The sequence below is a fragment of the Haliotis rufescens genome, unplaced genomic scaffold (assembly GCF_023055435.1).
Source record: "Haliotis rufescens isolate VD_foot unplaced genomic scaffold, xgHalRufe1.0.p SCAF_6, whole genome shotgun sequence".
NCBI classification, from domain to species: Eukaryota; Metazoa; Mollusca; class Gastropoda; order Lepetellida; family Haliotidae; genus Haliotis; species Haliotis rufescens.
In genome coordinates, this window is record NW_025964334.1 from 7,789,150 (window position 1) to 7,805,537 (window position 16,388).

At 41.2% G+C, this 16,388-nt stretch overlaps 1 protein-coding gene across 5 annotated transcripts in view; it reads right to left on the bottom strand.

Moving 5' to 3' along the window:
- Positions 1-299: 299 nt before the first annotated feature.
- Positions 300-16,388, bottom strand: part of LOC124143969 (sodium- and chloride-dependent glycine transporter 1-like) — a 112,330-nt gene continuing 96,241 nt past the window's right edge. For 4 of the 5 annotated variants that reach the window (XM_048386693.1, XM_046513160.2, XM_046513159.2 and 1 more), the window contains 13 exons: positions 16,037-16,171; positions 12,580-12,723; positions 11,419-11,575; positions 10,794-10,926; positions 9,506-9,640; positions 8,860-8,963; positions 8,278-8,402; positions 6,931-7,043; positions 6,417-6,545; positions 5,929-6,028; positions 4,244-4,353; positions 2,919-3,092; positions 302-2,336 (listed from right to left, as the gene is read on the bottom strand). In XM_048386693.1, coding sequence (XP_048242650.1) covers positions 2,187-2,336; positions 2,919-3,092; positions 4,244-4,353; positions 5,929-6,028; positions 6,417-6,545; positions 6,931-7,043; positions 8,278-8,402; positions 8,860-8,963; positions 9,506-9,640; positions 10,794-10,926; positions 11,419-11,575; positions 12,580-12,723; positions 16,037-16,171 — 1,709 coding nt within the window. In that variant the 3' untranslated portion in view covers positions 302-2,186. Of the gene's footprint in view, positions 2,337-2,918; positions 3,093-4,243; positions 4,354-5,928; positions 6,029-6,416; positions 6,546-6,930; positions 7,044-8,277; positions 8,403-8,859; positions 8,964-9,505; positions 9,641-10,793; positions 10,927-11,418; positions 11,576-12,579; positions 12,724-16,036; positions 16,172-16,388 lie in introns of all 5 variants that reach the window. The other variant, XM_046513158.2, reaches the window with a different exon arrangement.

A 16,388-nucleotide genomic window follows, 5' to 3' on the forward strand; every position in this document is an offset into this window, starting at 1 on the left:
GTTTAAGGATGGCAGTAGGTTGTTTAATTTTGTTAAATGCAAACTCAGCAAAATTCCAGCTCTACGATGACGGCCTGTAAATAACTGAGTGTTGACCACATGAACAAGATCCACGCTGTTGGGGTATGATGACACAAAGGGAGTGAGTGAGTTGGGTTTAACGCTGCTTTTAACAGTATTCCAGTTATATCGCGGCGTGTCAGCTTAATGTGGGAGGAAAGCCCAAAGTGATGCAGGTCTCAGACGTTTACCACTTCGGTGAAACCAACGAGCACGGGTATGGTGCTTACAAACCTAGAAACATAATCGGGGCGAACCGGGATTCGAACCCACAAACATAGGTTTCTGGCATGCCCAAGGGACGCAACTCTGCACAGCGAATCGCGGCACCTTAGACGACTGGGCCACCCATGCCCCCCACCTTTATTATGAGGGACTACACACTGTACATACTGCACCCATGTAAGGAATTTGAATCCTGGCTGGGTGTGGGAATTCCACTTGGCTTTCCCAATGAACCATAAGGATGCTACAACATAGTAATGTTGTAATGGTAAATACGGGTGTGCAATACAACTAGTATGTCAATATGTTGCAATACAGCCGTCAGCAATACACGTATCGCAATACACTTGTGTATCAATATTTTTTAAAACAGTCACAGAAGAATCAACAAATAATTATATGAACAATTTTATGCTGTTTAGATTAACAGTCCATATTGATGACGTAATATTTAGTCTTGTTTATCCATACTACCCATTTCGAAGTCTGGAGTCTGGATTATTGAAAAAAGAAGTACCTTTTGAACAGTACAAATATATATAATTTGGGCTCAATACGTATTGCAATATGTATCGCAAAACAGGTCTCTCTATTGTTATATATTGTAATATGATTGATGTGCCAATACGCCAACCCCAGAAAACATCCCAAAATAGAGCACACTTTTCTCAAGTCTAAATGCAAGATTCATGTTACAGATTTCATTATGCAACTACTTCATAAGCATGACATGGTAACAGGACTACTGGACTAGGATCCTATATTCACTATAAGATATTCGTAAATATAAATTGGCACCATCAGACTTATCAAAGTAGAGTCCATGCTCGGGCTCGGATGATACGCTAACCGTGCAATCCAATACGTATCACAATAGCTTGGTCACAATCCGATACTTATCACGTTACTTGCATGTGCTATTATTTGTGGTGAGTAAGCCATCTTTTTCAAAGGATGGCGAAATACCTGGCACACTGACGATTTACAGTTGGCAGTGTCAAGAATTGCGCAGTGGATGAAAATATTTACGCTTTCACTACTAATTAGTGTTTGGTGTAACAGTTATAAAAGCAAACATAAAAGGTAAGACTCGCTACTTTTGACTTTGTGTGCGACTATGATCGATACATGTATCGAAAAGTAAAAAATTGCGATCTACCAATGCATCGGTGCATCGTCCCACTACTAGTCCCTGAAACCTCAGTTTGTTGACCAATCGTAAATATATGTCAGCAACACTTACTAACTGATGAACCCACAGTGTTGGTGTAACAATGACACATACAGACAGCCATACATCGTTAAGCCAGCCCAGTTCCAACACTCCCTGACAGTCAGACCAATAACAACCTCTGATGATGATGATGATATGGTAGCTTCATGATGACTGGCCACGGAATATAAACAACCATAATGGGCAAACTTCCAACATAATCGTGTCCTGTGCTTTAAACAGTGGCTTGAAATGCTTCGACTTGTGGATGATTTTTAAGAAGGGTCAAAAGTTGAAAAAATTCCACTCAATCGGCGCCTGCAGCAATATGTTGAGTCACCTACCCAGGCACTTAGCTCAAGAAGAAGCATAACTTCCACCCCAAGCATCCTAGCAAAACTACGCCGAGGAATGGCCCTCGTTGGCGTAGTCGAACAAAGTCAACAACAGTTTACCAGCCAAAGGAGACGGTTGACAATTCTTAAACTCATTTCTTGGTTGACTATTCTAGACGAGATTGTGGGAATGACGCAGCATTGGACATATGCAGGATTAAGTGTGGCTGTTGTTCACTTAGAACAATGTACATTGTCAGTCCTGCGTTGTGGAATGCTAGATGAGTTGTCTCCCTTTGGCTGACATAATTAGGTGATAGATAGTCAAAGGATTTCATCAGTGTCGTCACTGACTATATCCTTGTTTCAAATGGACTGGCATTGCCATTGAATCCAGGGTTGGTAATTGTCTTTCCCTTTTCCTCAGTATCCATTATATCAATTTCTGGCAGTTTATGAGCTGGTTTCCACTCTGGTGTTGCTTTTAACAAGTGTCGGATTTTCTGTGAATGAACCAAAAAGCACAAAAGTTATATTTGTTGTATGAACATGTTTGCTTTAAAAGCTAGTATGTTTTCTCTCCACTTTTAGCAATATCCCGCAATACAAAGGAGAGCTTTCTGTGAAATGTCCATAATTGCATGCGTACACATTAAATAGAAAAAACAAACTAATAAATGAAATAACACCCCAAAAAGTACTAGAATCTGTACATTACTAGCTAAGTGTTATCCCCAATATAACATTTGTTATAAATAACACTTCTTTACATGCAATCATAAATGAGATTATATTATTAAATATTATATGTATCCTTGGAGATTATTTATGTCCGCTGGCCACACATTACAAACCAAAGATACACAACAGTATTTGTGAATGAATATTCCTGTTAAAATGATAATTTTGGAGGAATCTGCAATGATATTGCTTACATCCCATAATAAAGTGGCCAAGATTTATCTCTGAGCCAGGGAATGATATTGTGAACGACGCCCCGCTGACAATGACATACGATTACCAAGTCACTAGCCTATCCATTCAGCCGTTTAGTCGCCATTCAACTCATGAGTTCAAGCACTTACCTCCAGCAGTGTCATGTCTGAGGGAGCGCTGAGAACTTTATGTATACTCATTCCTAGAATGAGCAGCACTGGTATAAAGGCCAACACCCAGCCCACACCATCAGCCCACACGGGATACCGCTTCTTGCCGTACTTGATCGGAGTATACTGAATCCAGTTGAAGAACAGCAGGAACTACGGAGAGAAACGAGGGTCAGATATGTCTGTAGTGTCTTTTACAGGACCCTAGTATAGGTCTCTCAGTCACACAGTTTGTTTCCACGTGATTGTGTGAGAGTTTAGTTTAACACCGCAAAGAGACTAATGACATATGGGGGGAGAGTCTACCAACACCAGATTCACGAAGGTCATGTTGACGAAGAGTCACTGAAGACGCTTGATAGATTGTCATTCATTTCCAGTTAGGACTTGGTCAGAAAGAGCAATGTGCAATATGTAATGCAGGATAAGTTAAAAAATTGCTGTTATATCAGGGCATGTCAGCTTTGGAGCAAGCCCAAAGTGACCAAAGTCTTAGATGTTTATCACTTTGGTGAAATCCACAAATATGGGTATGGTGCTGACAAACCAAGAAACATGATCAAGACTAACTGGGATTGGAACTCATGATAATAAAGGATGCAACTCATGCCATCTTAGATGACCCACATGATTGGAAATACATATGAAAACTGCCCCCCCCCCTACTCTTTCTCATATATTGACTGATGCTGATGCTGACTGAGATACCATGCCGCAGCTTAGCATGGATACCCCACTCAGACACAGTATACTGACTGCGAGCCGACCAGTCCTTGTTATAGCCCCTTAATGCCGAGCGCCAGACAGGGTAACAACAAGTACTATCTTTTAACGTCTTTTGGTATGACGCGGCCGGGGATTGAACCCTGGACATTCCACTCTCCGGGCGGACGTCTTCCACTAGATACGGAGCGGTCACAACTGCTTTGCGGAACAGGACCCTGACCGTCACATAGATGTGAATGTTAATGGGTGATGGGACCTAATACTTGTGGTGAGGTGAAGGGAAATAGGGTCTAACGTCGCGTCTAAGATTATTGCACTTACATAGTGACGTCTGTGTGTGCGTGTCTGGTTGTACTAGTCTGAACTAATGCCGATTTTACAGTGCCAGCCCACTCCCATGCCGCAGTTTAACATGAATAAATGCTCACAAATAGGAGGGTATTAGTTTTCTTGTCAGTGGCCAATGACATGAACCTTCTGGCAATCTTCTTAAAAACTAGCAAATAACAACAAACAGAAGATGACTTTGATGCAAAGCACACGGTTAATGTCTGTTGATCAAAAATATATCTTCTTACAATTAGTGTTCCTGGAGTCAGGAATTTCCAGAAAAGTTTGAAGAAGTTGTGCCAGTGACGACTTCTAACGCCAATCATCTGTTGAATATCTTGGAGGAATCTGTCACATCCTGGAAGAAATGAGAGAAAGTTGCGTTAAGAGTATACATTGCAGCATCAGTCTATGTGATTGAGTTGGATGTTACATCAGCAAGATATGAAGGTGTGGGTTGATCAGTGTTGCTCGTTGACATCAGCCGCAATCTAGTCTAGTATCTAGCATGGATACTTGGGCTGTAACGGTTCACCCGATGCCTACGATATCATCGATACTTAGGTGCACACGATACTTGAATCGTCAGTTCGTGAGATTGTGATACGCTGTAATTACAACATGAACTAATAGAATTACCTCCCATAATGGCAGAAGTAGCATAGCGCCACCTGTAAGCATGGCAGAACACAAGGTTTGGGTTTGGTTTGTTGTTTAACGCCGCACTCAGCAATATTCCAGCTATATGACAGCGGTCTGTAAATGATCAAGTCTGGACCAGACAATCCAGTGATTGACATCATAAGCATCGATCCACACAATGACATCAACCAAGTCAGCGAGCCTAACCACCCGATCCGGTTAGTTGCCTTTCACGGTAAGCATGGGTTGCTGAAGACCTATTCTACCCCGGATCTTCACGGATGCAGAACACAAGGAAGAGGTGTATCGTGATACCAGTAGAATCGTCAGTCTGTATTGTGATATAAATTGTATCCCAAGATACCAGGCGATACTCAGCTCTAATGGAAACGGCACTTGTCCCTGATCAATTTAGACAAGCATGCTGACCTACATCAGTACATGCTTTATCAAACAGCCCAGCCCCTCCCCTTAAGTAATCAAGCCTCTGTAAAACTGGTGTTTAATAGGTTGAGTTGTCAAGGAAATGAGAATACCGTATTCGACGTAATAAGCGCCCCGCTCTAATAAACGCCCATGGCGATATTTGCTAATATATTGGCTAGTGAACAATCCCAATTGGCACCCCTTCCGATTGATCAATGTACACAAGACTTATTTTTTCGCGAATAATACGCACTCGTGTGTTATATCCACCCTAAATTATGGGCAATTAATACATAAACATTTCAGGCTGTCAGCATAAACCAAGAAATTTATCTCACAACTCCGGGTTTTTTTCACCAAAATAATATTCTAATAAGAGCCCCCTATTTCTAGTTTTGAGAGCGCCCTGGGCGCTTATTACGTCGAATACGGTACTAACAACGATGACATAACCAGAGCTAGAGATAAGCTGTGTATTTGCAGAAAATAGCCCCCCCCTCCCCCAATATTCAAAACCCAATTACTTTCATAATTTGCGTACAGAAATGCATGCATTAAATGAAAAACTCAAATCTATAAAAACAGCATGCCTAAATACCCAATGAAGCTGTTTCAGCATGCGTACAACGATGCTGATTTCCGAAACACAATTACGAGCTAATTTACTGTCCGAGTCAAGCCTTTAGTTAGAACCTTTATATACATCTAAAACATTTTTTTCTTCTTGAAATCTTAAAATGTTAGCTCATTTTGGGAAAAACCCAGTAGGATGATGAATAGATGAGTGAAAAATTATTGGTTACCCAATGAAAAATGTAATAACCGAATCAAAATAGAAACCAAGTATGGAGTAATGAAGACATACCATATATCCATGATACGATGACGCACTCAAGGATAGCCATGAAGAAAACAGACCAGCTGGCAGCATACGTATCCATTAACAGCAAGATGTACATTCCACCCTGAAAGGGAGGAGTATGGTCATCATTACCATCCTGGCATCGTTTTGTTTGTTGTTTAACATGTTTAACGCCGCACTCAGCAAACGTCACTATCACCTAAGCCACTCAGCATGACAACCTGATCAATGATGAGTGAGTGAGTAAAGTCTAATGCCGCTTCCAGCAATATTCCAGCAGTATCACGGCTAGGGACATCACAAATGGGCTTCACAAACTGCACCCATGTGGGGAATTGAACCCGGGCCTTCGGCGTGATGAGCGAACGCTTTAACCACTAGGCTACCCCACCGGTCTCTGATCAGTGAAGTCACCTATCACGACCAGCTTAGGTCACTGGGGTCCTATTCTACCTGGAATCCCCACGGGGGTTACTGAAATTGTATCTCACCTCTGTGCATATAACAAGCCCACCAAGGAAGCCGCAGATGCTCACAACAAGCACAACCCAGGTCTTCTTCTGTCGCAGAGGTGGATATGTGTCCTGGACAGCCGTCATTATAGTCTCCAACAAAGCAAACTGAAACATGCATGTACCTTTGTAGACAGATGCATCAATTATGGATTACCAAAATGGACTTCTATAATTTCAAGTTCTTTTTATGGATTTGTAACACATACACACACAAAAAGAGAGCTGTAATGTTCAAAAGTGAGTGAGTGAGTGAGTGAGTGAGTGAGTGAGTGAGTGAGTGAGTGAGTGAGTGAGTGAGTTTGGTTTTACGCGGCTTTTAGCAATATTCCAGCAATATCATGGCGGGGGACACCAGAAATGGGCTTCACACATTGTACCCATGTCGGGAATCAAACCCGGGTCTTCGGCGTGACGAGCGAACGCTTTAACCACTAGGCTACCCGACCGCCCGTGATGTTCAATAGAGTTGTGCTGGTGTGATGTTCCTTACCTCACTTCCCATACCCAGTGTGATCAACATGAAAAAGAACAGGAACGACCAAAGGGGTGAGATGGGGAGCCGCGTCACCACATCTGGGAACACAATGAAGGCCAACCCCGGACCTGGAACAAAACAGGGCCAACATTAGTGAGTTGGTGAGTGAGTTATGTTGTTTGATGTTGCTGTCAGTGATATTTCAGCTAAATCATGGCAGTCTTCAAATAAATGAGGCTGGACACTGATCAACGATCCATCTCATTTACGACTTAGGTCAATTTCATATGAACTGAATCTACCTAGGACAAAGAGAGATTATTATATTATTATGTGTCATAGTGATTCTACAAAACGATTGTCAATTTCTTTTGTATTTCCCGAGCGAGAGAGTAATACATGAATTCATACACAATTTTCGAAAAACTCTTTTTAATTTCTTTATTACCCATCATTTATTATTTCTTTTGAGCTCCCCTTTAGAAAAAAAAGCAGTGATCATGAGTGCCTTCTTAGAACAATTGTCGAACGACATGAACAATCTTCAGCTGTTATATCGTTTCTGACCTTACGTCACAATAAGATTCAAAGGACGCCAACAATGCTGTCTACATGACGTAAACAATACACTGGTGCGCTGAAGTAATATTTACACCAGTGCACATACAATTTATATTTGTAACATTATAGGTAATAAAAGACTTTATACCATGCTGGGTGAGAATAGAAGTAGAAGATCCAAACATGGCAAGAATACTTCACTGTTCACTTGTCATAATGAAAGTGTGAGTGGATCATGTAGCTTGGAAACACAAGCTGGCCACAAATATGATAGCACATCCTATAACACAAGCGTATAGTCGACGAAGTCATCTATATCCCCCGCCCATTTTAACAAGTTATGGTCCCAAACCAGGTTACTGACCCAACATTTCTCTTAGCCCATGTCAAAATAGCTGCAATGGAAATTCTAAAATACACATTTCAAAAACTCCTTAATATAAAATGGCACCAGTTCAGTATGTGCCTGGTAGACATGCAAAGTTTTGTAAGAAAGTATTTAATGGTTTTTGAGTTACGCTCCGGAAATGAACACCACCCTTATAGAACCCGAGTCTAACTTGTTGCCATGGAAACGTAAAACATAAAAAATTCTAAAAATTCCTAAATAGCAAAAGGCATCAGTTCAGCATGAGTCTGATAGACATGCAAAGTTTCGTAGAGAAATATTTAACGGTTTCTGAGTTATGCTCAGTAATGGGTTATCTTTTGTGTAGTATATTTATACAGCTGATCAAGTTGCATCCAGTTCTACTAAACATCTGAAGGATATGAAAAGCATTAGGTCCAGTGGGTACGTACCTTGCTCAACAACCTTGTCTACTGGCATTTTCAGCTCATTTGCCAGATAGCCCACAATGGCAAAAATAACAAAGCCAGCAAATATACTTGTGCAGATATTTCCTATAGATACAATCAGAGTATCCCTGAAAAAATGAAATTTTTTTTTGTCTTAGAACAAAGCATCCTGCTGCAACAATAAGACGACGACAATTAAGACACAGTTACTGGTAATTATTGTGATGATCTACAACACATAACATGATTATTGGAAATTATTTGAGTGGGTGTGTGAGTATGGTTTTACGCTGCTTTTAGCACTATTCCAGCAATATCACGGCGGGGGGACACCAGAAATTAGCTTCACACATTGTATCCATGTGAGGAATTGAACTTGGGTTTTCGGCGTGACAAGCAACCGCATTAGCTACTCGGCTACCCAACCACCCCGGAAATTGTCAAACTTTAGGCATTTTAACCATGTAACAGAATTTCACACAAATACATTTAATTAATCATCATTTCCATAGGTCAACGACTCAGCATCATCTGTCACCATCAACCCAAAAGACTTTCTTTGATGTCCTTCATACATATACTTACTTAAAGCAGTCGTTGTGGAACTTATTGTAGCTGGATAGAGTGATCAGACCGCCCCAGGCAGGACTCAAAGCAAAGAAAATCTGCACCGCAGCATCCACCCATGTCTGGAATTACAAACAAAAAACTAAAACTCAGAACTAAGTCTCAGGAAATGTTTCCATTTCTTATCCAAATTTGTTACTATTTGTTTTGTTGATGCAAAAACAAAACAAAACAAAACAAAAAACACAAAAACTGAAAAAATGTGTAATTCCAAGTAGTTAAAGCTCAGATAAAAAAATGACAGTCTAGCGGTAATCATCAGTCTCTGGTGTCTTTATGAAACTGAGGATGATGGTGTCTTGTCAATGTCACAATGCATCAAATCTCTCAGCATAAGCCTAACAAGGCCTAATTTCTTATCAAATATCAAAGAATCAAACCTATTTTTGAAAGAAATATTACATTCTTCAGTAAAAATCGGTGATATGCTTGACTCTTTGATAGTGTCGTCTGCTACATATGTGGCCGGCTGCTTCGGAGCAAGCACAGTTTTGGTGGGAAAAGATATCAATTACAACATCCAGCCTCATCGTGTAGGCTGTGATAAGGCAGGCAACTGAAATGAAGGCAAACAATGTGCTTTTATCAGGCAAAGACTAATTACCTTTGCTAGCTTGAGTTTTTCAAAGTCAGGTGTGAGGTAATATATAATGCCATCTTGTGCACCTTCCAGGGTGACTCCACGGAAGAACAGGATTGTCAGAACCACATAGGGAAAGAGGGCTGTGAAATACACCACCTGCAAATACAACAATGGGTCAGAGTGAGTGAGTGAGTGAGTGAGTGAGTGAGTGAGTGAGTGAGTGAGTGAGTGAGTGAGTGATTGAGTGATTGATTGATTGATTGATTGATTGATTGATTGATTGATTGATTGATTGATTGATTGAGTGAGTGATTGAGTAAGTGAGTATGGTTTTACGCCGCTTTTAGCAATATTCCAGCAATATCACGGTGGGGGACACCAGAAATGGGCTTCACACATTGTACCCATGTAAGGGATCGAACCCGAGTCTTCAGCGTGACGAGCAAACGCTTTAACCTCTAGGCTACCTGACCGCCACAATGATGCTTTGAACAATATTCCAGTTATATCAGTGGGTGTCAGCTTATTGCTGGAGGATAGCCTGAAGTGATGCGGTCTCAGACATTTACCAAAACCCATGAACACTGTGATTCAAACCCACAATGGCATGCTCAAGGGACGCAATTCTGCACAGTGAAATTGTGGCACCTTAGACAACCACAATTACCCCACAATGGATTAGAAACAACACAAGACCCAAGCACAGAATACATAGAATTGTTATATTCTCTCAAATCCGCAGTGATTGAGTGAGTTTATTTTTCACAGCTTCAAACAGTATTGCGGTTGTTTTACAGCATATCAGCTTGGTGTGGGAGGAAATTCTGATGTGATGCAGGTCTTAGATGTTTACCATTTTGGTGAGTACATATTTTAATGCACAATCACTATTGAGGTGAACAGGTAAATTTACAGTTGGAAAAAACAACTAAATAATGCTTTTGAATATTTTTATTAAAACATGTTAACTTTTTTTAAAGGGTGAGCAGATTCATAATTTTCTTACATAAAAAATATTGCCTTGATGTAAGATTTTTTAACCAGCTGTCAGCTTCTAGTTTCTCTCAGTGGAACTTGGGGAAGAATTAATTGGTCCCCAGAAACCTATTCTTGTAGTGTGCACCATGTAAAGATCTGCTGTTTAGGCTCAGTGACTTGGCTGATTGCGTGTCATCGTTCCCTAACAGCGTGGGTCACTGCTAATAATATCAATCACTACATTGTCTGGCCCAGACTTGCTACTGTAAACACTTGCTCACACACCTGAAAATAGTCCCTGCCCAAATTCTGACTGATCTCAACCACCAACCTTTCCAACAGACTTCACGCCTCGACTTAAAGCCAGGAAGGTAAGCGTCCACGCAAACAGTAGACACAGGGCTATCTGCCATTTCACTGTTCCGAGATCGGCTATGCTGTCTGTTATAGAGAGGATGTTATTCCTGTAACAGAGCAGACATGATTATACAAAGCACTCTTGTTGATAACACAAACTGAATATCATGCCAGCATTGACAATACTATTTTCAAGCAGTCTTTACTTAATCATCTGAAAGTCAGAAGGAATGTGTGCGTAGTCAGAAAGAAAGGTGAACATTAATGACTAGTCGCGTAACAATGGCGTTTTATTGTTGTTATCGTTAAACAGTATATCACGTGACTAACCAGGGTTAGTCCTGTGGGTACCCAGGTCCTACTCAGGACCCACCCAACTCAAGTACATGAGTTAACCGTCCTCGTCCCACTTTCAGGAATGCTAATCATTCTGACATAACCCATTACTCTAAATCATTTGGTCACATTTTCAACAACTATAACAATTGGCTATCAAAGGTACTTTGTCTCGAGAATAACGAGCATCATTTTTATATCTTATGTTCACTATCAAGGTAAATAAAAGTTGTATTCACACTTGATTATACTAATTAACTCACTCGAAGAAGTCCTGGGCTGGTGCATGCCTTGATGTAACATTGACCTGTGCAGTTATATTGTTATCCGCAGCATACGAAGAATTGTAGCAGTGGCTCTCAAAGTAAACAGACCCATTGTTGTTCATACAGTCATCAGCATCCGTGTAGGAATAGCAGTCTGAAACATGGACCACATGTTAGTCTCATACCAGAAGATGTGCCCTTTGGAATGACTTTAATGACAGCAAGTAAATATCAGACACTTAAAACCGAATTCTCTTTAATTAAATGATCAATCATTTGTGCAGAATCGATTCATCGTAAAATCCCAATACTGAAGAAGTAATTGTCTTTCTTGGTGATTCATGAGGCAGTCATCTATGTATGACATGATTGGTTGGTTGGTTTGTTGTTTAACGCCGCACTCAGCAATATTACAGCTATATGACAGTGGTCTGTAAATAATCGAGTCTGGACCAGACAATCCAGTGATTAATATCATGAGCATCGATCCACGCAATTGGGATCGATGACATGCATCAACCAAGTCAGTGAGCCTGACCACCTGATCCCGTTAGTCGCCTTTCAATGAAGCCGACCTCCCTTTAGGTGAAGGTTAGAGAAGAACGACTTTGTAATGCACATGAATAACCACGGGATCGTTGAAATTACAAACGGAAGAACGGCCCATTGCTAGTGGTGGTTCTTGACAATGATTCTCAGGTTCTTCCTGTGTGTCCTCACAGTTTTAACACACGACGTCCCCTGAGGTTAACACACATTGTCCCATCAGGGATGACACACATTGTCCCCACAGTTTTAACACACAACGTCCCCTGAGGTTGACACACATTGTCCCATCAGAGTTGACACACATTGTCCCCACAGTTTTAACACACAACGTCCCCTGAGGTTGACACACATTGTCCCATCAGGGTTGACACACATTGTCCCCACAGTTTTAACACACAACGTCCCCTGAGGTTGACACACATTGTCCCATCAGGGTTTACACACATTGTCCCATCAGGGTTGACACACATTGTCCCCACAGTTTTAACACACGACGTCCCCTGAGGTTGACACACATTGTCCCCACAGGGTTGACACACATTGTCCCATCAGGGTTGACACACATTGTCCCGACAGGGTTGACACACATTGCCAGCAGTTCTTACTTACCCTTCGTCTTCCAGGGTGAATGACATCTCTGCCATGGCAGCTCCGAGGTGAAGGACGTGAACATGTACAGCACTGCCCAGGCAATGATGACTGTGTAGTACAACGACACGAGGGACGATACAGCCACCATGCCATAGCCCAGACCTGCCAACATACAACACACCATCTCATTAGATACGTGAGTACGTAACATCACTATAACTGTAAATCTTGAAATGAAGATGTCTCCAAAAAAATGCAACTGCTGGCCCCAAGCCCAAAATGCGACTAAATATGAATGCTCGCATTAGTTTCAAGATTTACAGTATTTATTTGGTGAACATATTTTCAACAGAATTACACGATTACTGAATGTGAACTGACAAATCACAAAGCGCACCAGCCATATTCCAACAAAGCTGTTTCCACGGTTGCATAACCATGATATCTCTTTCATTGCAATCGACAGACCTACTGGCAATAATGTTACAATAATGTACTCGTCTCGCAAACGAACAAGACTGATTTTCTATTCCAATACATGTTAACCAATATAATCCACTTAAGAAAAGAGAGCAGGAATAAGACTTGAAAGCAATGAGTTACATCTATCCGATTAACCCAGAAAATACTTCCACAATTGAGGTGAGGTGAGGTGAAATGGGGTTTAACGTCGCGTCCAAGATTCTTGCACTTATATAGCGACGTGCATGCACGTGTATTTGTGTGTGTGGCTGTTTGTACTAGTCCGGACTGATGCCGATTTTTAGTGCTAGCTCACTGAGATACCATGCGGCAGTTTAACATGAATACCCCACTCAGACACAGTATACTGACTCCGAGCTGACCAGTCCTTGTTTTAGCCCCTTAATGCCGAGCGCAAGACAGGGTAACAACAAGTACCATCTTCTAACGTCTTTTGGTATGACACGGTCGGAGATCGAACCCCAGACCTTCCACTCTCCGGGCAGACGCTCTACCACTCGACCACGAAGGCGGTCCCCTACCACCATTGAACCATAACCACATCAGTATTTTGCAGGGATTGACTTAGGCCGCGATTCCGCGATATTCTCGCATAGTTGTCGTAGATATCGCATCAACATTCAATCAGCGCGATTGAAAATCGCGTAGATCTTTCAGTAGTTTTATCTGCATTAACACTCATTTTCACCTACAAAAATAAAAAATGTTGTATTGCTTGAATAAATTTATCTACGGTACCTTAAAATGTCAATAAAAAACTTCCACGCTAGTTTATTCAATAGTCAAATGTTGTCAATCGAAACAGCGATTTGCATGCTCGCAACATTGCATGCTATCTTTTACTGTGCACAACTGATTCCTATATCACTGCATGGAGCTTTGTATCAGCTGACAATGGTGGAGTGGGCAACATTTTTTTTATCCCCGATTGGCAAACAAGTGTTTGTTTTTACAAGCTAAACACTTTGGTAGCACGAAAATCTTACTCCGTGATCTACAAATCCAAGTCATTAAACATATTTTTTTAAGACTTAAATCCTAGCAGAAATCAAAGACGATGATCTTCATGTATGTGCATCCGTGCAGAAATCAAGAGAAAAAAAGGCAATCACAGGTAAAGTTTCAAAACACGAGCAAATTTCGATTTTGTAATGACAGCAAAACAAAAAACTATATGAATATACATACAACTCTTTCTCCATAATAATCTATGAACTGCAGATCAGAAATGATTGCAATTAAGATGAGATTCGCCTTGCCGGTGACGGCACCGGTGGAAGAGTTTTCATGAACGTACCCTCATGCAAGAATGGCCACCGTGCGTGAATTACAAATTTTGATCTAGTGGCCCAACAGCAAGTTGGATTTAGATTTTTTAGAATATGCTTCGATACGTTTGCTTCCAAATTTGTCCATAAAAATAGAAAACTGTTACTTAGTCATTCAAATGTAACGCAAACATGATGAATGTCAAGTCTTAGTAACTTCCGGTTACCTGTAAACATTTTCTGCCTGCTGCACATGTGTGAAATAAATGACTTAATTCTGGCTAATTAGTGAGTGAGTGAGTTTGGTTTAACGCCGCTTTTAACAGTATTCCAGTCACATCACGGCGTGTCAGCTTAATGTGGAAGGAAAGCCAGAAGTGATGCAGGTCTCAGACGTTTACCAATTTCGGTAAAACCCACGAGCACGGGTATGGTGCTGACAAACCTAGAAACATAATCGGGGCGAACCGGGATTCGAACCCACAATCATAGGTTTCTGGCGTGCCTAAGGGACGCAACTCTGCACAGCGAATCGCGGCGCCCCCTCTGGCTAATTAAACAAGAGGGTGAACCTGGAGCAATAGTCATTGTATAATGAACTGTCACTTCAAATTCAATGAAAAGTGCATATTGATAAGATTTCATTTGATAGGATCAGAGACCCGGCTTCTGATATGGTACACACTTCAGACGGAAATAAGACGGCGAAATTGACGAAAGCTCTGGAATGTAAATACCGTAATATATTTTGTGCCAACAAACTGTAATACCATTTACAACAGTCGCAATTTACTGTCATCACTCGAAATATATTGAATTACGATCTAAACACACATTGTCGTAATTTGATAACTGCAGATTGTTGTCTCCTGCATGCCAACGAAATGAACAGCTGATGGTGGTAAACATGCCTCCTAAACGATCTATAATTGCCCTCGCGAATAATTCCCCATCAAGTCGACAATGAACAGAAATACTGACTGACTGACTGAGTATGGTTTTACGCCGCTTTTAGCAATATTCCAGCAATATCATGGCGGGGGACACCAGAAATGGGCTTCACACATTGTACCCATGTCAGGAATCCAACCCGGGTCTTCGGCATGATGAGCGAACGCTTTAACCACTAGGCTACCCGACCGCCCCGAACAGAAATACACAAATATTTGTGTGATTTCTCTTAAAGTAGAACAGAAATGTAAGTCGATTGTAATTTTTGGTTAATACTAATGCTAATACATGTACTCGCAGTGGAATAATTAATGTTTGAAAATAGGATATCCAAGGATATATCTATATAGTCTAGTAACATTACTTGCAACATTATTTGAGTCACAAGTACCAAAAATCAAATACAGTTTCCACACTGGGTGAATATGAAATATCTCTGAAAATTAGCAAAATCTCATTACACACCAAAAAATCTGATTGCTTTTGGACCAGGGGAGATTTTCTCTCATAGGTAATCATTTCCAGGGTATCCCTGATTATTACTTTCTTTGCAAGGTCAAAAAACTTACATCAGGGGTGGTCATTCAGGTTTCAATCCCTGAAGGACCCCCTGACATTCATGGTTTAACTTGGAGTGATTGAGTTTGATTTTACGTCGCTTTTAGCAATATTCCAGCAATATCACGGCAGGGGACACCAGAAATGAGCTTAACACCGGGTCTTCGGCATGACGAGCGAAGCTTTAACTTGGAACACTGTTCACACCAACTTACCGTAGAAGAGAGGACAGATGCGGTCAAAGATGCCTGCTGGCCCGAGTGCAGCAAACTGACCAAAGGCGAGTTCCAGGAACATCATCGGCAGCCCGACCAGCAGCAACATGATGATGAAGGGGAACAGGAAGGCTCCTGGAAATCACAAATACACTCAGTGTGAGAACTCCTGGGACCATGGGGACAATTAAAATCATTCTTAAATCACAAATACATTCAGTGTAGGTTGGTTGGTTGGTTGGTTTGTTGTTTTACGCCCCACTCAGCAATATTACAGCTATGTGACGGCGGTCTGTAAATAATCTAGTCTGGACCAGACAATCAAGTGATTGATATCATGAGCATCGATCCA